General features: G+C 38.0%; 1 protein-coding gene and 1 pseudogene across 1 annotated transcript in view; both read right to left on the bottom strand.

Moving 5' to 3' along the window:
* Positions 1–25,715, bottom strand: part of ARIH1 (ariadne RBR E3 ubiquitin protein ligase 1) — a 134,991-nt gene that overhangs the window by 44,862 nt on the left and 64,414 nt on the right. Inside the window, exons 3-5 of the mRNA XM_053595925.1 lie at positions 9,503–9,647; positions 3,202–3,294; positions 2,690–2,745 (exon numbers count right to left, since the gene is read on the bottom strand). Of these exons, the coding sequence (XP_053451900.1) occupies positions 2,690–2,745; positions 3,202–3,294; positions 9,503–9,647 (294 nt within the window). The remainder of the gene's footprint in view (positions 1–2,689; positions 2,746–3,201; positions 3,295–9,502; positions 9,648–25,715) is intronic.
* On the bottom strand, positions 8,025–8,157 carry LOC128589293 (uncharacterized; annotated as a pseudogene).

Raw genomic sequence — 25,715 nt, 5'->3', positions numbered from 1 at the left:
AAGGAAAATCCAATGGTGTCTTTTCAATAGTCTTTCACACCCCTACAGGAGTGACAACATTAGTGAATTCTCTTGCTGACATTCTCTAACCTTTGGGTTCCTATAATATTATTCTCTTAAAGCATCACCCAGTTATCTTTCACTAACTTCCCTTCTTTTTTTTTTTTTTTAAGAGATGATCTAACTTTGTCACCCTCGGTACAGTGCCGTGGTGTCACAGCTCACAGCAACCTCCAGCTCTTGGGATCAGGCAATTCTCTTGCCTAAGCCTCCTGAGTAGTTGGGACTGAAAGCACCTGCCACAATGCCTGGCTATTTTTGTTGCAGTTTGGCCGGGGCCAGGTTCGAACCCGCCACCCTTGGGGCCAGTGCCCTACTCACTGAGTCACAGGCGCCACCCAACTGCCCTTCTTCTAACTTTCTCTTTAACCATTGTCTCTGGGATGTCAGTCTTTTCTTATTTACGTTCCTTCTAAGAGTGATGGCTTCTTTGCCCATTACTTCAATTACTATTGAATTCTAATCCATTACTAGTTTCTACCTAATGGATCAAGTAAAAAATTATAGATTCATATTGCAGTTTTTTCATACACTACAACCAAGCTGTCTCCAAATTCTGTTGCCTCTCGTGGCTCCCCCTTAGAATTCCAACTGCTATCCTAACATCTATTTTTTTTTAATTAAATCATAGCTGTGTACATTAATGCATTAATGTATCCTAACATCTTTAATATAGACTACAACAATACTTCTAACCTAGTCTCACTGCCCAAATGCTTTGCCACTCTAAACCATACTCCACTGTACCACCAAAACTGTTATTTTTAAAACGAAGATTTCATTATCACAGTCTTAACAACCTTCTATGACAAAACATTATAAACTGTCAAACTCTTTATAACCTTGCCTCTAATAATCTCCTATTCTGTGCTCTAGCATTACAGAATACTTAACAGAGAAGTTCAGTACTCATTTAAAAAATATTGACATTCTTTTTTTTTTTTTTTACGGTTATCAAAATATTTAAAAACAAATTTGAGATAATACATGTGCTTCATTATGAATGCATTAAATAACAAGTTCTATCCGCCAGTCTACCAACTTCTGTAATTTCAAAAGAGTGATGAGCAAAAATTATATTGCGAGATCTAAAATACTGACATTCTTGATTTAACCAATATCACTCTCCACACTCAACATCAATTTTGGCTCCTTTTATGCTATTCCCTTGGTAAAGTCTCTTCAAACTCTTCAGATGGAATAATTTGCCTCTTTCTAACAGTATATATCACATGTACACATACCTTTATATACAAAACTTACACTGCTGTGTAGGAGTGTATATATAACTCTTAAACTGTTATTTAATATTGGGAACCTTTTGGGAAAGAGGAGGAATACCGAATTTATTTGGGGGAAAACTAGATGGAAATGTACAAAATCTGTTGCTCTCCACTGTATATGTGTTAATAAGGAGACCCCCAATAAATGCTTATGAATGGGCGGTGCCTGTGGCTCAAAGGACTAGGGCACTGGCCCCATGTACCGGAGGTGGCAGGTTCAATCCTGGCTCCAGCCAAAAATTGCTAAATAAATAAAAATAAATAAATACTTATGAAATAGATGAAAGGATATAGTGACCTGTACTGACAAAATGTTATCAATGAATCTATACCAGTGGTTCTCAACCTTCCTAATGCCACGACCCTTTAATACAGTTCCTGTGGGTTGTGCCCCACAGGTTGAGAACCCATAATCTATACTGATATATTGATGAAAGAATACAAGAATCAGAGAGCGTCAGGGCACAGGATAAAGATAATTTGAAGAATAATGGTACTTCAAGATGATAGGTACATGGCTTATTTTTGCTAGCCTAAAACAATAACTGAAACAAGATTTACTGAAAAATAGAACTGATATTAACAAAGAGCAAATAACAACAGTAAATACACTCCAAATAAAACAAAGTGAAGCAACTGGGAAAAAAAAAAAACCATCAAAGTAGATTGAAGGTAAGAAAGGGGACTGGTGAGCTTATAAACTGTCTTGGCCAAGTCAATCTATGCTTTATTAGGTTCAGATATTTACTCATTCTAGTCCAGGGCTGCTTTCGCTTATTATTATCTTCAACAGACACACCTTTCCATACAGGCAATAATCTAGTACTGAATCATTTGTGGATCATTCAGGCCTTCAACTGACAAATCCTATTCTCCAATTCAAAGCTTATCAAAACCTAGCTATCACTTACTGCCAAGTGTACAAGAACAGTGACTAAGCATTTAACCAAGTTACAAGTGGGATACAACAAAGGAATATAGATTAGAAAGTCTCTTCAGAGTATACAAAGTTTCACCTCCTTTGAAGAGATGAATGAAAGTTAATTTTGTTTTTTAGGAGATAAGAGTCTGACTTTGTCTTCCTGATAGACTGCCCTGGAATCACAACTCACAGCAACCTCAAACTCCTGGGGTCAAGCTATCCTCTTGCCTCAGCCTCCCGAGTAGCTGGGACTACAAGCACCTACCACAATACCCAGCCATTTTTAGAGAAGAGGTCTTGCTCTCAGGCTGGTCTTGAACTCATGAACTCCAGCAATCCACCCACCTTAGCCAACCAGTGAAAGTTAATTTTGTTTAGCCAGCTAACCAATTTTTAACATGCAGAATCTATCAAAAATACTTACATAACTGTGTTGTCATCCACTAAGATATCACAACCATGAGCAGGACACGAAATAGTCTGAAAAAGATTGAAATTTAAACTGTCTTCATTCAACAAATATTTAAGGAGTGCTTACCATCGCCAGGCACTTTGCCAAGTATTGGGGATACCTTAGTATTCATAGAATCTCAACCCTTTCTTTTCTATTTAAAGAAAGTGAGTGTTTATCACCATAAAATAACTAGTATTATTGCTGACCCGAGTAACTGGTTTTTCAACATAAAACTTGAACGACAAAGCAAGATATCTGACAAAGTTGTTTGACATGTACCAATACTGATGCTGAGAAAACTTTAATTGGAAAGCCACACTGTAAAGAGAAAAAAGCTTGTTATCTTTTAGTTGTTTTAATCTACAGAAACGTTCCCTGTATGATTTGTAATCCAGAAAGTTTTACCTAATTTTATTTGTGCAAAGTTCTCACTACTATAGGAAACTGAACAGAAACAGGAAAAAAAAAATTGGCATCTTTACCTGTCCCATGCCTTCTTCCATTATTTTGGTAGTTAAATATTCACTCCAGCACTGCATACAAAATTTATGCCCACATTCAAGGCCAGTGAAATACTGCAAGAAAAATAAAACATAAACTTTAACAAAAACATTATCAGAAAATTCACTATATACAATGACTCAGTAAGACTCTGTTAGGTCACATTTCTCGTAGTAATATCTGATTCGACAAGAATTAAATGGCCTCCTAAAATGAACTTGGTGGTGAAACCTAGAAATCACAGCTCAAAGCAACCACAAACTCTTGGGCTCAAGCGATCCTTCTTCAGCCTACTGAGCAGCTGGGACTACAGGCACCTGTCATGATGCTCAGCTAGCTGTTTTATTTTTAGTAGAGACGGAGACTCACTCTTGCTTGGGCTGGTTCTTGAACTCGTCAGCTTAGGAGATCCACTCTCCTGAGCCTCCCAGAGTGCTAGGATTATACGCTTGAGCCACTGTGCCCAGCCTGTATTTTTGGCTTCTAAATCAAGTTGATGGAAGGAACTAGGAAGGCATCTAAGTTTCTACCCTACAAAGCTACCAAGTTGTTCCAACACCATGTACCTTATTTAAAATGCCTACTCTATAATAACACTAAAATCTTCTTAAGCATATTTGACTACATCCTGTTCCACCACTCTGCCTATCTGCTGTTCTTTTATCTGATAGGACTAGACCTTACCCTGCTCTTCCCTGCTAATCTATCACTATTATTTTTTTTCCCTGAGACAATCTCACTCTGTCACCCCAGTTAGAAAGCATGCAGCAGCAGCATCATAGTGCACAGTAACCTCAAACTCCCGGACTCAAGTGATTCTCTTGCTTCAGCCTCCTGAGTAGCTGGGACTATAGCCATGTACCACTGTGCCCAGCTAATTTTTTCTTTTCTTTCTTTTTTTTGTGTTTTTTAGAGATGGGAGTCTTGTTCTAGCTCAGGTTGGTCTCAAACTCCTGAATTCAACCTATCCTCCCTGCTTGGCCCCCCACAGTCCTAGAACTACAGGTGTGAGCTACCAAGGCAGGCCTTTCGTTTTTGTTTCTTAAAATATTTTCCTGACTATTCTATCTCAAATACGTCAACCTTTTACTTAGCAATTGAAGTTTTTTTCATACGGATCCTCCACATTTCTTCTAGAATTTATTCCTAGCTCTTTTTTCCTTTTTTTTTTGAGACAGAGTTTCACTATGTCACCCTCGGTACAGTGTTGTGGCATTCCAGCTCACAGCAATCTCAAACTCTTGGGCTTAAGTGATTCTCTTGCTTTAGCCTTCCAAGTAGCTGGGAAGGCACCTGCCACAATGCCCAGCTATTTTTTGGTTGTAGTTGTTGATGTTTGGCAGGCCCAGGCTGGATTCGAACCCGCCAGCTCCAGTGTATATGGCTGGCACCCTAGCCTCTGAGTACAGGCACTGAGCCTCTTTTTTTCCTTTTCATGGCTCTTGTAAGTGGCATTTTTTAATTCTAATTTTCCAATTAGCTATTATTTGAAATATGCTTATGAAATTTCTGATCTTGCTTAGCATATTAGATGCAAATTATCTACTTAGGATAGAAATTTTATATATGGCATATCAACTATTATAAAGAAATGAATAGACAAATCCATGAAAAGAAATATATCAGAGTTCTACAACTAGTTTTACAGAAAAGATGACTAAATATATATTAAATTTAGTCTTACTGATGGGGAGAAATTTCTCATTTCTCCCCATCAGTAAAGGAGATATGGCACTAACTTGTTACCAGATCACTAATGACAATCTTTGACTTTTCAATGAGGGGTAGTCTGTAAAAAAAGAAATACAGCATATATATCAACACCTTTAAAATGTTTTATTCAAAAGTTATAAGCACATACACATGGTTATGTGCTGTATTTTCTTCAAAAAAGAATACTAAAGACTGTACAATTAAGGGTCATAATGGTTATTTAAGTGATCAGTTTAAGTCCCTAACCTTTGTTGAGAAGATAAGATAAAAAGATAAAAAGAAGTTTTTTATTCTTTAAAGGCTTCTTTTCAATAACTTCTAGTTAGGTAAGAAGATTAAACAAAATAAATCAGAAAAATAAATCACACATGCATGTCTAAAGACAAGAGTAAAACTAATCAACGATGTGAAAATACACATTCATTGTGCTCAGAGAGGGATGGGTGTTATTATCATGGATATCTCCATGTCTGTCTTATTCCTTTCCCTTCTGCTTCTTTGACATGTTTGTTCTCTTACTACCTGTGCTCACTTACGTGGTTCTAGGCTTTCCCCTGTTTCAAGGGATCAGATTATCTATTAACTAAATTTATCTCTGTTTATATCATACATAAATCCAATTATGAAAGAATATTTACAATATGTGAAATATTACCTACAGCAGAAACCAATGGCCCTAAAAAAAAACTAAAAGAATACACACTCTTAAAGGTTTCATTTATCTCCTTCACTTCAAATACATTGTCAAATAACAGTAAGAACATTAAGAATTATCTTTCTTTGTGCACATAATCTTTATTATATGCACAATAATGTAATAATAATTATATTATTGTGCATATAATAAAGATTATTATAATATTATTATAATAATAAAGATTATGTGCACAAAGAAAGATAATTCTTAATGTTTATTTAAGAGATTATTTGTGCACACAATCTTGAAATTGGAAGTCACTTTGTTTATAAAAACTAAGGAAATCCAAGCATCAGTTCTCTTGTGTATAAATGGAATGAATTCAAAAGGAAGGCAGAGTGGACCATCCTCCTCTCTCATAATCTTCAACTCTGCCTTTACCTATTTAACTAATCTTTTTTTTTTTTGCAGTTTTTGGCCGGGGCTGGGTTTGAACCCGCCAACTCCGGCTTACGGGGCCAGCGCCTTACTCTGTTGAGCCACAGGCGCCGCCCCTATTTAACTAATCTTATTACTAGAAAATACAAATTATTTACTTCATAAAAATGAGTTATTGTAGTTCTCAAATTATATCCTAGTAGAGCAATGAGTCAGTACCATAGCTACATTTTAAGCTTTCTTGACCCAAAACATTAATACAAAGTGAGTAACTCTTGCCAGGGTAAAAACAAAACAAAACAAAAACCCTCTGAATTAGCTACAACACAGGCTGGGATGGGGTGGGGTGAAAATGAACTGACATAGTGCTCCAAAGACTCAAGAAATTGTTTTTCAAGAAAAGACCACCTAGGATAATTAATTCCAACGTGTTATAAACTAAGCAATCAAAAGCATTTATTTAAAAACTTGTCTTTGTGTGCCACTGTATAAAGCACAAATTGCTTTGTAGGACTATAAAGGTATTGAAGATACAGGTAAACAAAAGCAAAGTATTAATGTTTGAAAACAGTAGTCAAACATGGGACTTAAACAACATAAATACAGAAATCACTCTTCTAATTAATATAATAAAGTTTCCTGAGAATTTCAGGTGGCGTTTACTTCTAAAACTGAAAAGGTTAAACTTGGGCCAGCGCCTGTGGCTCAGTGAGTAGGGTGCCGGCCCCATATGCCGAGGGTGGTGGGTTGAAACCCAGCCCTGGCCAAACTGCAACAACAAAACAGCCGGGCGTTGTGGAGGGTGCCTGTAGTCCCAGCTGCTCGGGAGGCTGAGGCAAGAGAATCGCTTAAGCCCAGGAGTTGGAGGTTGCTGTGAGCTGTGTGAGGCCACGGCACTCTACCGAGGGCCATAAAGTGAGACTCTGTCTCTACAAAAAAAAAAAGAAAAAAGAAAAAATGAAAAGGTTAAACTCACCCTATATATCAATCTAAAAATTAAGCAAAAAGAAGTCCTTGTTTCATCATGATTGTATTTTTCATTATTGCTTAGCAGGTTCTCTTAACTCTTTAACTTACCAACTCATGTTATTCTTTATGCTATTTTGTCCCGTCATTTACATAAATTTCTTTTAAAAGAGTAATTTATTTACATGTACTGCTTCTACTTCCTTTCCCACTTCAAGTCAATGAGATGCAGTCCAGACATTTTAGCTTTCTACCTTACCACACTAGTTAAAATAATTTCCTTCCAACTTCACTTTTTGTTTCCTTTCACTAAAGCTGTTAGCACTAGTTTACCACTTCCACAATTCTTAAAAGTATGTTCTCTTCCTTTGGCTTCTGTATTGCTACATTTTCCTGGTTTATCTAACTACCATATGGTCAGAGGTTAGTTCAGATATCAATTTCTATGGGAAGTCCTGCCTCATCACTAAGTTAGGAGTCCTTCCAACAAGTTCCCACGTACCATACCTTGTGTTTATCCTCTCTAAGCACTTACCATTCTTTCTGAATATGTTACTTAATTTATCTGTTCAACTAACCTGGAAATTCATGCCTAGTGTATTGAATAAATAATAGATTCCCCATCACCAGCTATAAGTACAAAGCAAAAATGTACACTCTAAATCTCTAGTCATGATTTTCAACTGAATGTTAAGACCAAGGATGCTGAGAAAGTTATAGTGGACATTTATTTGTAAGCAGCTAGCTTCATTTAAAAAAAAAAAAAAAAAAATTCGGGCGGCACCTATGGCTCAGTCGGTAAGGCGCCGGCCCCATATACCGAGGGCGACGGGTTCAAACCCAACCCCAGCCAAACTGCAACCAAAAAATAGCCAGGCGTTGTGGCAGGTGCCTGTAGTGCCAGCTACTTGGGAGGCTGAGGCAAGAGAATCGCTTAAGCCCAGGAGTTGGAGGTTGCTGTGAGCTGTGTGAGGCCACGGCACTCTACCGAGGGCCATAAAGTGAAACTCTGACTCTACAAAAAAAAAAAAAAAAAAAAAAAAAATTCGGTCTCTGTAGATACTGTCAAAAATTACCAAAGCCAACTATATATTACAAGTTGTCATGGCAGGGAATTGGAGAAAGTTTTCAATTAGGAGTAAGTGTACCAACTCATTGGCTGATTCTGCCACTGCACAAAGCTGATCACCTAGCTTCAGTACTCAAATTAGAGTAAAGATTTAAATCAAGGAGGAACTTGCTAATAGAGTAGGAGGGAAAATGCCAAGGAGTTAAGTAATCTCATATAACCTGGGACAAATTATTTGGGTCTCAGTGTGTCAACTGGCAAAGAGAATCTGTTAAAGATAATAAGATGATGTCAAAACATGAATTTAATGTATTTTAATAGTAGTATTGATTTAAAAAAAAAATATTCAAGTTAGCATTATGATTTAAGGAGAGGGAAATGACACTTCCCAGGGTAGAAGAGATTTAACATCTTTACTTATTTGAAGAATAAAGAAACTGAAACCCATTGAGATTAAATGATTTACCTACCCCCAAAGCCAAATATTTAGTATTACATCTATGATTAGAACTTGAGGATTTGGAAATTTAATCCAGAACTTTACTTACTAAATACTTTAACTCACTGATCATTCTATTTCTCTAAGAGTATTTAGTTTTCTTTTAAAACTTCTAAATATTCATGTGACCTAATTAGCTCTCTTCAAAGAGATACACATATGAAACTAAGGTAAACAATGAGAAACATTCAATAAAATATAATACTATCCAGGTGCAATGGCACACACTTGTAATCTCAGCTACTTGAGAGGATTGCCTGAGTCCAGGACTTCGAAGCTCTAGTAGGCATGATCACACCTGTGAACGCCAATGCACTCCAACCTGGGCAACATAGTGAGACCCCAACTCTTAATAAACAACCACAAAAATTAACAAATTACTGGTGCCAAACACCTCTACACAGTAATTATCAGAAACAGTTGCTTAACTAACTATTAAAGCAGAGTATATGAACATAGTTGTAATCGTTGTAGAATTAAGTTATTTCTTAGGTATCTAGAAACATCTTAAGAGTTGAATTTCAAGTTAACTGAATACCTTCATGCCACAAATATAATTTTCTTATGGGTACTAATAATGTAAGGCCTTCACAGGAAGATTATGTCTATTTAAGCCTAAAACTTCTTTGCCAAAAACTCTAATCACCTTTAGTACAATAAATTTTTAAGAAGGGATACATAAACTTAAGAAAATAACACCACTATTCAGTTTTATTCCTATTATTGGTTCTGTTCCAACTCTATACCCACTTGCAACATGTAAGAATTCCTATTGCAATAAATTTGTATAAGTGAAAATGTCTTCTTTTGAAGAACCCTATAATTATTATTCCCTAGTAAATATTTTTCCCTAGTAAATATTATTAAAGACATTTATTAAGGGTTCTGGGTATTTAATGAAAGCTGATGTACTCTCTGAAATATAGAGTCAGTGCTGGCCTTAAACTACTAGATACTCACCGAGTTAGGATAGTTCAAGTAGCAGATCTGACAAGGCATATCCTGTGCTGATGACCTTGTATTCATCTGGCGTGTTCGAGACTTTTTACTTGGATTAATTACATGACACTCAGCAAAGAGCTTCTCCAGGTTTCCATCAAAGTACCTGTATTGTTTAAACAGAAAGGATGAGAGCCTAGCAATAGCACAGTGTTAGAGCTCTCCAAAGCCTGATTTTCTATAGGGAAAAATAACTAACTTAAAACAAGATCATAATCCTTTTGCTCAGAGGAAACAAGAGTTATATGGCTATAAACTGTAGCAAACAGGGTATATATGTGTGTAGATGTGAAAGTTTGACTTTTTTTTATACTTTTTCTTTTAGCTTTGTTTTAAAGTAAGTCCTGGAAAGTTAAGCTATTAGCATTTTAACATTACTACAACTAAAATCTTAAGGATGAAGGTCGTACTATTGCTGGTGGTACCTATGAAGAGTTAATGAATTTTAAATAGGTAGGTTGAATTTTATACAATGGATTCACTTTATTAGTAATTGTAGTCAAACCAGTTTAAATATATAAGCTTTACTAAATAACTTACAAAACAAAAACCTTATACCACAAAACATTTGCGAGTCTTTTGAAATATTTTTTAATTTACTGAGAAAAGAGGAAACAAAAATATTTATCTTAAAATATTTTTATATTAAGGCCAGGCGTGGTGGCTCATGGCTCTAGTCCTAACACTCTGGGAGGCCAAGACCGGTGGAATGCTTGAGCTCATGAGTTTGAAACCAGCCTGAGCCAGAGTGAGACCCCATCTCTAAAAATAGCTGGGCATTGTGGTGGGCACCTGTAGTCCCAGCTACTCAGGAGGCAGAAGCAAGGGGATCAATTGTACCCCAAAAGTGTGAGGTTGCTGTGAGCTATGATGCTACGGCACTCTACCTAGGCAACAAAGTGAGACTCTGTCTCAAAAAGATATATATGTATATATATACATATCAAATAAATTAGCCATGATTAGTTTTTCACAAATTATGTACTTAAACATATAGAAGTAATTCATTACTATGTTTCTAAGATATAGTATACCAAGTACTATCTAGAGTTTTAACTAAACCGCAAACTGCTTCACAGAAGATAATGATAAATACCTAGCACAACGTTTCTTATTAATTCAGATGAAACACAGACTCTGGCCTTCTGAAATATCTTAATATTTTAAATGGAAAAGTAACAGATGAAAAAAAGAAAACTTTCAATCAAACTGTGAATCAATATAGCAGCAAAAATAGCTGCAGAATCTCGTCAATTACTTGTTAGCTTACAAAACCTAGGTTTCAATACTACTGTGTTCTTTACGTACAAACAGGAGGACTCTCAATTTTAAAAAATAATCAATACTAAGAAAACTCCAGTTTTTTCTTTAGCTTTTTTTTTCTTCTGCAATGCATCAAGCACAAAAAGTTCTAATATTTTTTATGAAGGTCTTGTTAAGGCTTTGTCAAAGAACTTACCACATGTTACCCTAAATGGACATTCAGATGCACTATTAGCCACAGAAAAAAAATCATTCAAATGAGAACAAGCCATAGCAGAAAATCAAGATATACCCATAGCAGAAAATCGAATGCTTTCCTAGAAATGTTTTCTCTGAAAAAACAAAAGACACCCAGTTTTACCTGAAAAACTGAAAGCATAAGAGACTAACTATGAACCCGTAAACCAATTCAATACCTTGTTTTATAAAGAATATTAATGCTCACAATAAAGAACTTCTGTCTCCTAAAATTTGATTACACGTAACTAATGTCTCCCTGTAGACAGCACTCTATGCATATACAGCCACTCAGACATGTGCCTATAATTTCATATAAATAACATATTACTTTCTTCACTAAACAGTATAACAAAGAACAGACATCTTTGTCAAAAAACACATTACTTTTCATTTTCTTGTTTTTTCTTTTGAGACAGCATCTCATTATGTCACCCTCAGTAGAGTGCTGTAACATCACAGCTCACAGCAAGCTCAAACTCAGGCTTAAGCAATTCTCTTGCCTCGGCCTCCCGAGTAGCTGGGATTACAGGGGCCCACCACAACGCCAGCTATTTTTCAGTAGCGGTTGTCATTGTTGTTGAGCCTGCCACTTGAACCCACTGACCGTGGTGTGTGTGGCAGGAGCCCTAATCACTAAGCTATGGGCACCGAGCCTATTTTTCATTTTCAAAATATTCCAGTGTAGATTATATGGGAGGACATTTAGATATTCCACATAGAAACAATCCTAGTTTAAACTCCTGGCCTATCTAAAGGGGGAAAAATATCTAGACATGTCTCTCTTCATTATCACTGAGATTGAACATATTTTTCTGTGGAGACCTTTGCCCTATTATTTTATAAGAGTTGAGTATATAAACAGGAAAAGTTAACTCTGTCTCACACACTGATTTCTTTCACCCGTTTCTAACTTGCATTTCATAATGTTTAATAGTGTTTTATTATCTTTTAACTTTTATGTAGGCAAATTTATCACGTAACTCCATTGTGACTTCTGAATTTCATATCAAGCTTTAAAAGACATCTATACCCAAGAATTTTTATAAATATTCTTATCTTACTTTTTTAAACTGTTTTCATTAATACTATTGATTCACTTGGAATTAAATTTTTCCATAGTAAGGAGTAAGGCTGGCTTTCCATTTCCTTTCCATTCAAATAGCTAACTACTACTAAAGGAAACCTTGCTTCCTGGATAAGTCTTCTCCAACAGCTCCTCACCCCACAATTAGGTAAGTTTCCTTGAATTGCATGAAATTGGTACTTTGTATTCTTCACAGCTCTTACCATACTGCTAACTCTGTAACCACTATTTTGTTTTCTCTGCTAGAATGTAAACCTCATGAAGAATATTTTATTATTGTGGCAGCCCTAGTGTCTAGAGCAGTGGTCTTCAACCTTTTTTATCTCACGGCACACTTGAACCTATAGTTAAAACTTCCACGGCATACTTCAATTATGCTGATCAAAAGGAATATACTTACTGTGCTTTGAACTTCTTTCAAAAATAATTTAATTAATGAGCTTTTAAATTTTTCACAGCACACAAGCTGAAAATCGCTGGTCTAGAGGCATCTTATAAACATCCGGTTTTTTCTTAAAGACTAACGCCTCCCTCTAATCTGTTTGCCATATACCAAATTTTCGACATTCAGACAAGTTTATATCTATCTACTCAGTCCATTCTACTGCATTAATTGGCTGGCTCCTGTAGCTTTTGATAAGCACTCAATATATCCGCAGAGTCCATTTATCCTTTTTCTTTTATAGAACTTCCTTGGCTACTCCACCATATTTATTTTTTTAAGTTAATCTGTAATTATTTTGTTAAAGTTAAAAATCCTGTTGGAACTTTCATTATAAACACGGTAAGAGAATACTGTTTGAAGAAACACTTGAGATTACAATGTTTATTTAATTCAAAGCCCTATCTTGTTACTCAATACCTTTACAATTTTGTTTCATGATGCAGACCCTGTAAATTTTTCAGTAAGATAATTCTCAGATATCTTCAAGTTTTATCATTTTTCAAAGATGGCATAAATTGAAGTTTATAGCTTTTTTTTTCTTTTTTTTAATTTTCTTTTTTTGTAGAGACAGAGTCTCACTGTACCGCCCTCGGGTAGAGTGCCATGGCGTCACACGGCTCACAGCAACCTCTAACTCTTGGGCTTACGCGATTCTCTTGCCTCAGCCTCCCCAGCAGCTGGGACTACAGGCGCCTGCCACAACGCCCGGCTGTTTTTCCGTTGCAGTTTGGCCGGGCCGGGTTTGAACCCGCCACCCTCGGCATATGGGGCCGGGGCCCTACTCACTGAGCCACAGGCGCCGCCCCCATTTATAGCTTTTTTTGTTTGAGATTATGTGTTACTGTATTGCTCAGGCTGGTGTGCAATGGCTATTCACACGTATGATTATAACACACTACAGCCCTGATGGCTCAAGCGATCCTCCCATTTCAGCCTCCTGAGTAGCTAGATGGCAAATAGGTACAACACCACCCACCTTAGAGTTTTTAGCTTTTGGATCCATTCTAGAAGCCACCAAAGAACTTCCCAATACTGCCCAGGTAAGCAGAGAACAAGATGAGAATCTACTCATTTTCTTAGGCATAACAAACCTAAAAACCGTTTCCTTTATAAAGTTTTTTGTTGTTGTTGTTGGGGATTTATTGAGGGTACAAAAAAACCAGGTTGCAATGATTGCATTTGTTAGGTAAAGTCCCTCTTACAACTGTGTCTTCCCCCAAGAGGTGTGTCATACACTGAGACCCCAACCCCTTCCTCCCTTCCCTCTCTCTGCTCTTCCTTTCCCACACCTCCCTCACTCCTTCTCTTTCTGCTCTCCCCTTCTCCCACCGTGTCATTAATTGTCATTAATTATCCTAATATCAAAATCGAGTACATAGGATTCATGCTTCTCCATTCTTGTGATGCTTTACTAAGAATAATACGTTCCACTTCCATCCAGGTTAATACAAAGGATGTAAAGTCTCCATTTTTTTTAATGGCTGAATAGTATTCCATGGTATACATATACCACAGCTTGTTAATCCATTCCTGGGTTAGTGAGTATTTAGGCTGTTTCTACATTTTGGCAACTGTAAACTGAGCTACAATAAACAGTCTAGTACAAGTGTCCTTATGATAAAAGTATGTTTTTCCTTCTGGGTAGATGCCCAGTAATGGGATTACAGGATCAAATGGGAGGTCTAGGCTGGAGGGTTCTCCATACCAAAAAGATTGTATTAGTTTGCAGTCCCACCAGCAGTGTAAAAAGTGTTTCTTTCTCTCCACATCCACGCCAGCATCTACAGTTTTGAGATTCTGTGATGTGGGCCATTCTCACTGGGGTTAGATGATATCCCAGGGCTGTTTTGATTTGCATTTCTCTAATAATTAGGGACAATGAGCATTTTTTTGTATGTTTGCTAGCCATTCGTCTGTCTTCTTTAGAGAAGGTTCTATTCATGTTTCTTGCCTATTGATATATGGGATTGTTGGCTTTTTCATGTGGATTAATTCGAGTTCTCTGTAGATCTTAGTTATCAAGCTTTTGTCTGATTAAAAATATGCAAATATTCTTTCCCAATATGTAGGTTGTCTGTTTGCTTTGCTTGTTGTCTCCCTATCTGTACAGAAGCTTTTCAGTTTAATTAAGGCCCACTTGTTTAGTTTTGTTGTTATTGCAAATGCCACGACAGTCTTCATGAAGTCTTTCCCCAGGCCAAAACCTTCCAGTGTTTTTCCTATGCTTTCTTTGAGGATTTTTATCATTTCATGCCTTTAATTTAAGTCCTTTATCCATATTGATTCAATTTTTCTTGAGTGGAGAAATGTGTAGGTCCAGCTTCAGTCTTTTACATGTGGATAGGCAGTTCTCCCAGCACCATTTATTGAATAGGGAGTCTTATCTCAAGTTCTCGTTTGGTTTATTAAAGATTAGTTGGTTGTAAGATGTTACTTTCATTTCCTGGTTTTCTATTCAATTCCAAACATCTATGTCTCTATTTTTGTGCCAGTACCATGCTGTCTTGACCACTATGGCCTTGTAATACAGCCTAAAGCAGTCATTCTCAACGTTCCTAATGCCGCAGCCCTTTAATACAGTTCCTGTGGGTGGCAACCCACAGGTTGAAAACCATGGTCTAAAGTCTGGTATGCTGATGCCACCAGCTTTGTTTTTATTACTAAGAACCACCTTAGCTATACAGGTTTTTTTTTCTGTTTCCATACAAAACGCAGAATCATTTTTTGCAAGTCTTGAAAGTATGATGTTGATATTTTAATAGGAATTGCATTAAAATTATATATTGCTGGGCGGCGCCTGTGGCTCAGTCGGTAAGGCGCCAGCCCCATATACCGAGGGTGGCGGGTTGAAACCCGGCCCCGGCCAAACTGCAACCAAAAAATAGCCGGGCGTTGTGGTAGGTGCCTGTAGTCCCAGCCGCTAGGGAGGCTGAGGCAAGAGAATCGCTTAAGCCCAGGAGTTGGAGGTTGCTGTGAGCTGTGTGAGGTCACGGCACTCTACCGAGGGCCATAAAGTAAGACTCTGTCTCTACAAAAAAAATTATATATTACTTTGGGCAGTATGGACATTTTAACAATGTTGATTCTTCCTAGCCATGAGCATGGTATGTTTTTCCATCTGTTAACATCTTCGGCTATTTCTTTTCTTAGAGTTTCATAGTTCTCTTTGTAGAGATCTTTCACGTCCTCTGTTAGGTATATTCCCAAATATTTCATCTTCTTTGGCACTACTGTCAAAGGAATAGAGTCCTTGACTATTTGTTCAGCTTGGTTATGGTTGGTATATATAAAGGCTACAGATTTATGGGTGTTGATTTTGTAGCCTGAGACATTGCTGTATTCCTTGATCACTTCTAAAAGTTTTGTAGTAGAATCCCTAGTGTTTTCCAGATATACGATCATATCATCTGCAAAGAGTGAAAGTTTGATCTCTTCTGACCCCATGTGGATATCCTTGATCGCCTTTTCTTCCCTAATTGCAATGGCTGAAACTTCCATTACAATGTTAAAGAGCAATGGAGACAATGGGCAACCTTGCCTGGTTCCTGATCTAAGTGGAAATGATTTCAATTTAACTCCATTCAATATGATATTGGCTATGGGTTTGCTGTAGATAGCCTCTATTAGTTTAAGAAATATCCCTTCTATACCAATTTTCTTAAGTGCTCTGATCATGAAGGGATGCTGGATATTATCAAAAGCTTTTTCTGCATCAATTGAAAGAATCATATGGTCTTTATTTTTAAATTTGTTTATGTGTTGAATTACATTTATAGATTTACGTATATTGAACCAGCCTTGAGACCCTGGGATAAATCCAACTTGGTCATGGTGTATAATTTTTTTTGATGTGTTGTTGGATTCTGTTTATTAGGATCTTATTGAGTATTTTAGCATCTATATTCATTAGTGATACTGGTCTATAATTTTCTTTTCTTGTTGGGTCTTTCCCTGGTTTGGGGATCAAGGTGATGTTTGCTTCATACAATGTGTTGGGTAATATTCCTTCTTTTTCTATATTTTGGAAGAGGTTTAGTAGTATAGGTACTAGTTCTTCTTTAAAGGTTTCGTAGAATTCTGACGTAAAGCCATCTGGTCCTGGGCTTTTCTTTTTAGGGAGATTTTGTATAGTTGATGCTATTTCAGAACTTGATATAGGCCTGTTCAACATTTCCACTTCGTTCTGGCTAAGGCTTGGTAGGTGGCATGCTTCCAGGTATTGGTCGATTTCTTTCAGATTTTCATATTTGTGAGAGTAGAGTTTCTTGTAGTATTTGTTAAGGATTTTTTGAATTTCTGAGGGGTCTGTTGTTATTTCATCATTACCATTTCTGATTGATGAAATTAGAGATTTTACTCTTTTTTTCCTGGTTAGGTTGGCCAAAGGTTTATCTATTTTATTGATCTTTTCAAAAAAACAGCTTTTGGATTTATTGATCTGTTGTATAATTCTTTTGTTTTCAATTTCATTTAATTCTGCTCTGATTTTGGTTATTTCTTTTCTTCTGCTGGGTTTGGGGTTGAAGTGTCCTTCTTTCTCCAGTTGCTTGAGATGTTCCATTAAGTTATTGACTTCCTCTCTTTCCGTTTTCTTGAGGAAGGCTTGCAGTGCTATAAATTTCCCTCTTAGGACTGCCTTTGCAGTATCCCAGAGGTTCTGGTAATTCGTGTCTTGATTGTTGTTTTGTTCCAAAAATATGGTGATTTCCTTCTTAATCTCGTCTATAACCCATGTATCCTTCAGCATAAGGTTGTTTAGCTTCCATGTTTTTGTATGGGTATGCAGGTTCCTTTTGTTATTTAGTTCAACTTTTATTCCATGATGGTCTGAGAAGATGCAAGGAATAATTTCTATTTTTTAAAATTTGCTGAGGTTAGATTTGTGGTCTAGGATGTGGTTGATTTTGGAGTATGTTCCGTGGGCTGATGAGAAGAATGTGTATTCAGTTTTGGGGGGATGAAATGTTCTGTAGATGTCTGTTAAGTCCAGATGTTGAATGGTTGAGTTTAAATCTAACATTTCTTTGCTTAGCTTCTTTTTGGAGGATCTATCCAGGACTGCTAAAGGGGTGTTAAAATCTCCAACTACTATGGAAGTGGAGGAAATCGAGTTGCTCATGTCTGTTAGAGTTTCTCTTATAAATTGAGGTGTGTTCTGGTTGGGTGCATAAGTATTAATAATTGAGATCTCATCATATTGAGTATTACCTTTAACAAATATGAAGTGTCCATCCTTATCCTTAATTATTTTGGTTGGTTTAAAGCCTATTGTGTCTGCGAACAGGATTGCAATGCCTGCTTTTTTCTGCTTTCCATTTGCCTGGAATATAGATGACCATCCCTTCACCTTGAGTCTATATCTGTCTTTTAATGTAAGATGCGATTCTTGGATGCAGCAGATATCTGGCTTGAGTTTTTGTATCCAGTCCACCAACCTATGCCTCTTTAGAGGACAATTTAAACCGTTCACATTAATTGAGCGTATTGATAAGCCTTTCGAGAAACCGGTGGACATTTTTAATCCTTTTGCGACTGTGGAAGTTGGAATTTGATCAAAAATTTTTTGGGTGGGTTTACTTTTGTGGTGGAGAATTACACTGGTCTTTATGGAGGATAGGTCTAAGAATGTCCTGGAGAGCTGGTTTAGTTGTGGCAAATTTCTCAACATGTGAATGTCATTAAGTATTTAATTTCTCCGTCATAAATGAAGCTCAGTTTAGCTGTGTACAGGATCCTGGGTTGAAAGTTAGTTTGTTTTAGGAGATTAAAAGTCAATGACCATCCTCTTCTAGCTTGAAAGGTTTCAGCAGAGAGATCTGCAGTTATTCTGATATTCTTCCCCTTGTAGGTAATGGTTTTCTTTCGTCTGGCAGCTTTCAGAATTTTCTCCTTCATATTAACTTTAGTGAAATTGATTATGATGTGTCTGGGGGATGTCTTATTTGGGTTGAGTCGTGCTAGAGTTCTGAAACTGTCTGCTATCTGAATTTCGGAATCTCTTGCCATGTCTGGAAAGTTCTCCTTCATAATCTCATGGAGAAGAGACTCTGTGCCTTGTGAGGCCACTTCGTCACTTTTGGGGATCCCTATAAGACGAGTATTGGTTTTCTTCAAATTATCCGAGAGCTCTCTGAGAGAGTGGTCTGTTTTTGCTCTCCATTTCTCTTCTTCTCTGAGGGTTTGGGAGCATTCAAAAGCTTTGTCTTCAATGTCAGAAATCCTTTCTTCTGCTTGCTCTGTTCTGTCACTGAGGGATTCTACTGTTTCTCAGATCTTTGAGGGATGCAACTTCTTGTCTCAATGTGTCGAAATCTTTGGTCATTTGGTCTTTGAATCTGTTGAATTCTTGAGATAACTTTTGGAATTCTAATTCGATCTTATTTGCTATCCAGATCCTGAATTCAATTTCTGACATCTCAGATATTTGTTTGTGCATGGGGTCTTGTGCTGTTTCTGCTCCATTGATCCTTGGGGGAGTTCATCTACTCTGATTATTCATATTGCCAGAGTTTTTCTGTTGATTTCGCCTCATGATTGTTTTTCACCGTTGCCTCTGGCTGTCCTCAGAGTTGGGCAGGTGTCTCTCCAAGATTAGACCCCAGCAGGATCACTCTTTTGTTGCTAGATCTTTGTAGGGAGTGACCCTGTGTAGTTCCTCTGGGGCTGCTCTAGCTAGGGAGTTCTGGTTGTGGAAGCAGCTCTGGTTTGTGACACACCAGGATCCAGCAAGAGGGCTGGGGGTGGTGCGCATGGTTCTGGGAGTGCCAGGCGCCCAGTGACTTTGGCACAGAGATCCCAAGGCTGCAGCAGTCTCTGGCCAGGAGAAGAGCTCTGCACAGAGGCAGGGAGGGCTCCAAAGGGCACGCTGCTACCAGAGTCCCTGTCCAGATGAATGGGCTAGTGTGGAAGCTGGGAGGACACAGGAGGGAGGACGCAGGGTTGCGTGGCTCCCGCAGTTCCTGGTCAGGGAATGCGGAGGCCCGGTGGGTGTGGGTCAGGGGTCGGGGTCGCTGCACAGCTCTTATGGAGGTCTGGGCGGCACCAAGCCCAGGAGTTTGAGGTTGCTATGACCTGTGACGTCATGGCACTCTACCCAGGGCAATAGCCCAAGGGTCCAGTGTGCCAAAACCGTCTCAGTCTGGCCCTAAGGATTAAGGCTGTAAGGCAGCTCAGTCCCCGCCTTTAGGCTGCTCAGTCAGTAGGTTACTTTGACCTGCCTAATCCTTGCTCTGAGACCCTGAGGGCGGAGCTTGCGGGGCAGTTCTTTCACAATGGCTTCCTGCGCCCAGCTCAGTGGCTCAGTCTGGAGCACCAGACAATACCCAAAGTTCTCCACACTCCTGCTCCAGCTCTCCCCAAGGCAGTTCAACTGAGTGCCAAGTCCGAGAACACTGAAACAGTTCACAAGTAGGCCTTTCGAGTTTGCAGTCTCACTGCTACTTGTACTTACGGTTGCCGGCGTGATTAGGTCGATCGAACACACGCAACCACTTGCCAGTTTTCCACTGTTTTTGTCCTCCTCTTGGGGTCCAGAAGTCCCTTGCTGGCTCCCTGTATCCTCAAAGGGATGATTATAGGCAGATCCCACCGGCCAGAGATGCCTGGAGTCTTGTCTCCCCAGACTCGCTGTTCCCAGTTGCAGGGAAGCTGTTACTCAGCCGCCATCTTTAATCTCTCTCCCCGTGTTTTTTTTTGTTTTTTTTTTTTGGGACTAAGTCTCACTCAGTTGCCCTACGTACGGTGTTGTGGCATCGTACGTCACAGCATCCTCAAACTCTCAGGCACAAGCAGTCCTCTTGCCTCAGCCTCCCAAGTAGCTGAGACTATAGGCATCCACATCTCAGGCTTGCTCAGGTTGGTCTTGAACTCCTGAGCTCAAGCACTCCACCCGCCTTGGCCTCCCAGAATGCTAAGATTACAGGTGCTATTCCCCACCAATAGCACTGTTTTTATATTATATGGCTTTTCTTTCAAGAATGATAAAAACTGGCTGTGCATGGTGGCTCTCGCATATAATCCTAGCACTCCAGGAGGCCGAGGCAGGTGGACTGCCCTGAGCTTACAGGTTTCTAGACCAGTCTGAGCTAGAGCAAGACCCCATCTCTAAAAATAGCCAGGCATTGTGGGAGGTGCCTGTAGTCCCAGCTACTTGGGAGGCTTAGACAAGGGAATTGCTTGAGCCCAAGAGTTTCAAGGTTACTGTGAGCTGTGACGCCAGGGCACTCTACCAGGGGGACAACAAAGTGAGACTCTGTCACAAAAAAAAGAAAGAAAAGAAAAATGATAAAAACTACTTTGTTTCAGGCAGCACCTGTGGCTCAACTGAGTAGAGTGCTGGCCCCATACGCCGGAGGTGGCAGGTTCAAAACCCAGCCCCGGACAAAAACTTCAAAACAAAACAAAAAACCTACTTTGTTTCCTAAACTTGATCGCTCCAATCACTTAGACATAACTGAAATGTTTAAATGTATTAAAATGTTCACTTCAGCCTTTCCTTCTCAATACTCTTTTTAAAAAAAAAAAAAAAATATTTATTATTACTTTTTAGAGACAGGGTCTCACTGTGCTATCTAGACTGGAGTGCTGTGGCATGATCGTAGCTCACTGCAACGCCAAGTTCTGGTATGATGTGATTCTCCTATCTTAGCCTCCTGAGTAGCTGTAACTATAGGCATGTATCACCATTCTTGGCTAGTATTTTATAGAAACGTGTTCTTGCTATGTTGTCCAGGCTGGTCTTGACCTCCTGTAATTACCTGACTTCAAGTAATCCTCCTGCCTTAGCCTCCCAAAATGCTGGGATTACAGGTCTGAGCTGTACCTAGCTCTCCCTCTTCAATGTTCTTTATATAGGGTGTCCCAGAAGTTGCCTCTAAAGTCGCTATACGTAGGGAAAATGGGAAATTATAGCTAAATGTACATTTACATAGTTCCGTCACATATTAAACAACTGTATTTGTGAACTATGCTGGTCGCAATACTGATTGCTTACAAGGAAAAGACATGAACATCTATTTGCAATATGATATGCTAATTCGCATGTAAGAGGTGGGAGAAGAATCCTAGAGAAGTATAGAACACAGCAGATAGCCTCAAGAAGTCAAAATGGCTTAACAGTAACTGTGATAAGAATTCAGAAAAAGAAAAAAAAAGAATTCAGAAAAAAAAGATCCAGGAGGCATAGTACAAGTTGCATATGATGTACAGAACTATCCATGCTGTCCATGAGCATAATCCCAGAATAAAATATTACTGGTACTTTCTGAATCTGTGAAAAGAAATTCGGTCCCTCCTATCAGGGACTGAATAGTAAATTAAAGGGCATTCTTAGGGAGTGTACAGTTGTAAGTATAGACGTACAGAATAGAGTGAAAGTAGGTCTTCAAAGCCAGGGAGTATAGCTTTGATATGGTAGATAAAATGAACTGACATGATCAAAGTTAAATTTAGGACAGATTTGATACTAGAGCCAAGGAGGGCAGTGGGTAAACTGTCTTGGCAAAATGTTAGATTTATTTGTAGGTACAAAAGACACTGTTAAAGATCTCTGCCCCAAAAACATTCTGAACTATCCTTTTCAGGTTGCTCTTTTTCCTGTGTATGTGTATTTTAAAATTATTTTTATTGTAATGTAACACAATTCTAGGAAAGTGCATAAACATAAACATGCAGCTAACCAATTGTTATAAACTAATGCCAGGGTATATCCACCACCCAGGATAAGAAAGAAAACACTGCTAGTACTCCACAAGCCCTCTTTTCTCCCATGACAACATAATCACTACCCTGTTTTCCTTTATAGTTTTACCACTTAAATGTGCATCCTTAAACAATATAAGCTTATTCCCCTTGTTTTTAAATTTTATGTAAGTAGAACCACATAGTAAGTAAACTAGTATTCTTTTGGGTCTGTCTTCCTTTCACTCAGTAAGACTTTGAGATTTATCTATGCTGTCATTTACAGCTCTAATCCATCTGTATTTGCTGATGAATAAATATACTGTAATTATCTATCTGGTCTAATAGTGGTGGACATTTTGGTTGTTTATAAGCCAGAGCTATTATCAATAATACTGCTATGAATATGCTCATCAATGTGCATGCACATTTTTCTACTGGGTACACATGTGAGAATGGAATCACCAGGTCAGAGATACATGTAAAGTAATTTTTGTATTTCCTTCTAAAATAACTTATTCTAACAATTAACCTCTAGGCTTTTAGATTTGTGTGTGTGTGTGTGTGTGTGTGTGTATGTATACAATGACATCATCAGTGAATATTAACAGTTTGGCATTTCTGTTCCTTAAACTTTTCCTTTTTTTTTTTTTTTCTTGGTATCCTACTGGCTAGAACCATTTCTAGTGTAACACTGAATACAAGTAGAGGTAAAGTATCCATGTGTCAAATTCTACCTAAATGGGAAATCTTTTCAGTATTTCAGTATGAAATATGATATCCCTTATATAAGATTAGGTTAAGAAAACTCTTTTCTTCCTGGAGATCATACTAGGCAAGAAAAAAATGAGAACAAAAAGAGATACTTGTCATACCTAGATTGCTAAAGGCTTCTATGTTAAAATCACAAATTGTTGATTTTTAGCCAATGCTCTTTGGCATTTATTGAAATGCTTTTCTCATTATTTGTTCAAGAGACCAATCATATTGACTTGTTTCAGGTTAAATCAATCTGGGATAAACCTGAGTTGGCCATGCTGGGTTACCTTCTTGTTTACGTACATTGTTGCCAAATTAAATTACTAATAGTCTCAGGGGTTTGTTTTTGGAGACAGAGCCTCACTATGTCGCCCTTGGTGGAGTGCTATAATGTCACAGCTCACAGCAACCTCAAACTCTTGGGCTCAAGCAATTCTCTTGCCTTAGCCTCCCAGCGCCCGCCACAACACCCAGCTTTTTCTTCGTTGCAGTTGTCATTGTTGTTTAGCTGGCCCAGGCCGGGTTCCAACCCGCCAGCCTTGGTGCATGTGGCCAGTGCCACAACCAGTGTGCTACGGGTGCTGAGCCGGTCTCAGAGTTTTTTAAAGAAATGTATATACATGAGAGAAACTGATGTTTAATTTCTCTTTGGGGTTTTAGTGTCAAGATTATGATAAAAAGGTGGGGGATATAATTTCTTTTTCTGTTCTTAATAGAATATAAGGATGGAATTACTGACTCATTAAATGTTGGTAGATGTTTCTAGCATATCCATTTGGATTTAGATTTTGCTTTATAGAAAAATTTGAAATTATGAATTTCCTGTTTTATAGTTACAGCCCCATACAGGTTTTCTATTTCTTGTGCCAGTATTGGTAAATTGCATTATTTCTAGGAATTTACTCATTTCCTCTAAAATTTCAAATTTGAATAGCTAATCATAATATCTTAAGAAATTTGTTTTTTATTTTATTTTTTTAGAAAACCAATGTACAGGACTAATAGTGACATTCTTTTTATCATCTTCTTTTTCTTCTGAGACAGAATCTCAGTCACCCTGGGTAGAGTGCCATGGCATCATAGCTCGCAAATTCCTGGCTTTGAGTAATCCTCAACCTTCCAAGTAGCTGAGACTACAAGGGCTCACCACCACACCTGCCTAGTTTTTCTATTTTTAGTAGAAACAGAGATTCACTCTTGCTCAGGTTGCTCTCCAACTCCTGAGCTCAAGCAATCCACCACCTTGGCCTCCCGAAGTGCTAGGATTATAGGCCTGAGTCACCACTCCAAGTCAGTGACATTCTTTTTCATTTCTGATATTAGTTATTTGAGACTTCTCTTTTTCTTGATTAATCTTACCAGAATGTCAATGTTATAAGTCTTTATAAAAAAAAAAAACAACGAACATCTTTTGGCTTCCTGATCCCCTCTGCTGTATGTTTCTATTTTATAAAATGCTGCTGTTTGTTATTTCTTTTTATTTTCTCTGTATTTATTTTATTATTCTTTTCCTACCTTGAGACACATAGCTTACTACTTCAGACTTTTTTTTTTAACTAATGAAGACTTTTAAGATGACTGCTTAGCTCATTACTTTCCTCATATATGTACTCAATGTTATAAATTCCACTCCAAGAGCAACTTAGGGGAGAATAACTTGTGGAATGTAACCTAACAGTTAAACACTTGTTTAACTAATAATTATGAAACTTCAGTTAACACCAATGTAATAAAATATTGGTTTAAAAAAGATACAAAGGGCTCGGTGCCTGTAGCACAGTGGTTACAGCACCAGCCACATACACCGAGGCTGGTGGGTTTGAACCCAGCCCAGACCAGCTAAAAAACGATGACAACTGCAATAAAAAAAATAGCCGGGCATTGTGGCAGACCTACAGTCCCAGCTACTTGGGAGGCTGAGGCAATAGAATCACTTAAGCCCAGAAGTTTGAGGTTGCTGTGAGCTGTGACGCCACAGTACTCTACCGAGGGGCAACACAGTGAGACTCTGTCTCAAAAAAAAAAAAAAAAAAAAAAGATACAAAGGCTAGGTCCCACATAAAACCATTATTATTATTAATTAAAACAGCATTGTATATGAATACATTCTCTATGAATATTCTAGAATAAATATATTTTCTTTCAACCCACTAAGGTATCATGTTTTTTTCATTGCTGTTACTGAACTGCTCTCTAGTATGTAATGTATATCTACACTTCACTCTTTTGAACATAATCTTTCTTGTATATTACCGCTCTTAAGATATTTTCTTTTATTTGTATTATTGTCTTTGTAGTGTTACTATAATGGTCTTAAGTATAGATTTTCTTTTCGCCATATTTCATTAAGCTAAAATAGTTTGGGTACTGAAATTTCATGATATTACAGAAGATCCCATGGGAAACTTTTCACATAAGTCAAAATTTCAAATCCTTTTTTCCTTTTTTTTCTGAGACAAAAGCCTTACTTTGCCACCCTCGGTAGAGTGCTGTGAAGTCGTAACTCATAGCAACCTCAAACCTCAAGCGATTCTCTTGTCTCACCTCCCAAGTAGCAGGGACTACAGGTGCCCCCTCCATGACACCTGGCTATTTTTAGAGGCAGGGGGCTTGCTCTTGCTCAGGCTGGTCTCGAACCTGTGAGCTCAGGCAATCCACGTGCTTTGTCCTCCCAGAGTGCTGGGATTACAGACATGAGCCACCAC

Source organism: Nycticebus coucang, chromosome 6 (genome assembly GCF_027406575.1).
Source record: "Nycticebus coucang isolate mNycCou1 chromosome 6, mNycCou1.pri, whole genome shotgun sequence".
Taxonomy (NCBI): Eukaryota; Metazoa; Chordata; class Mammalia; order Primates; family Lorisidae; genus Nycticebus; species Nycticebus coucang.
The sequence above is the reverse complement of the archived record's forward strand: the minus strand, read 5'-3'. Positions and strand labels throughout refer to the sequence as shown.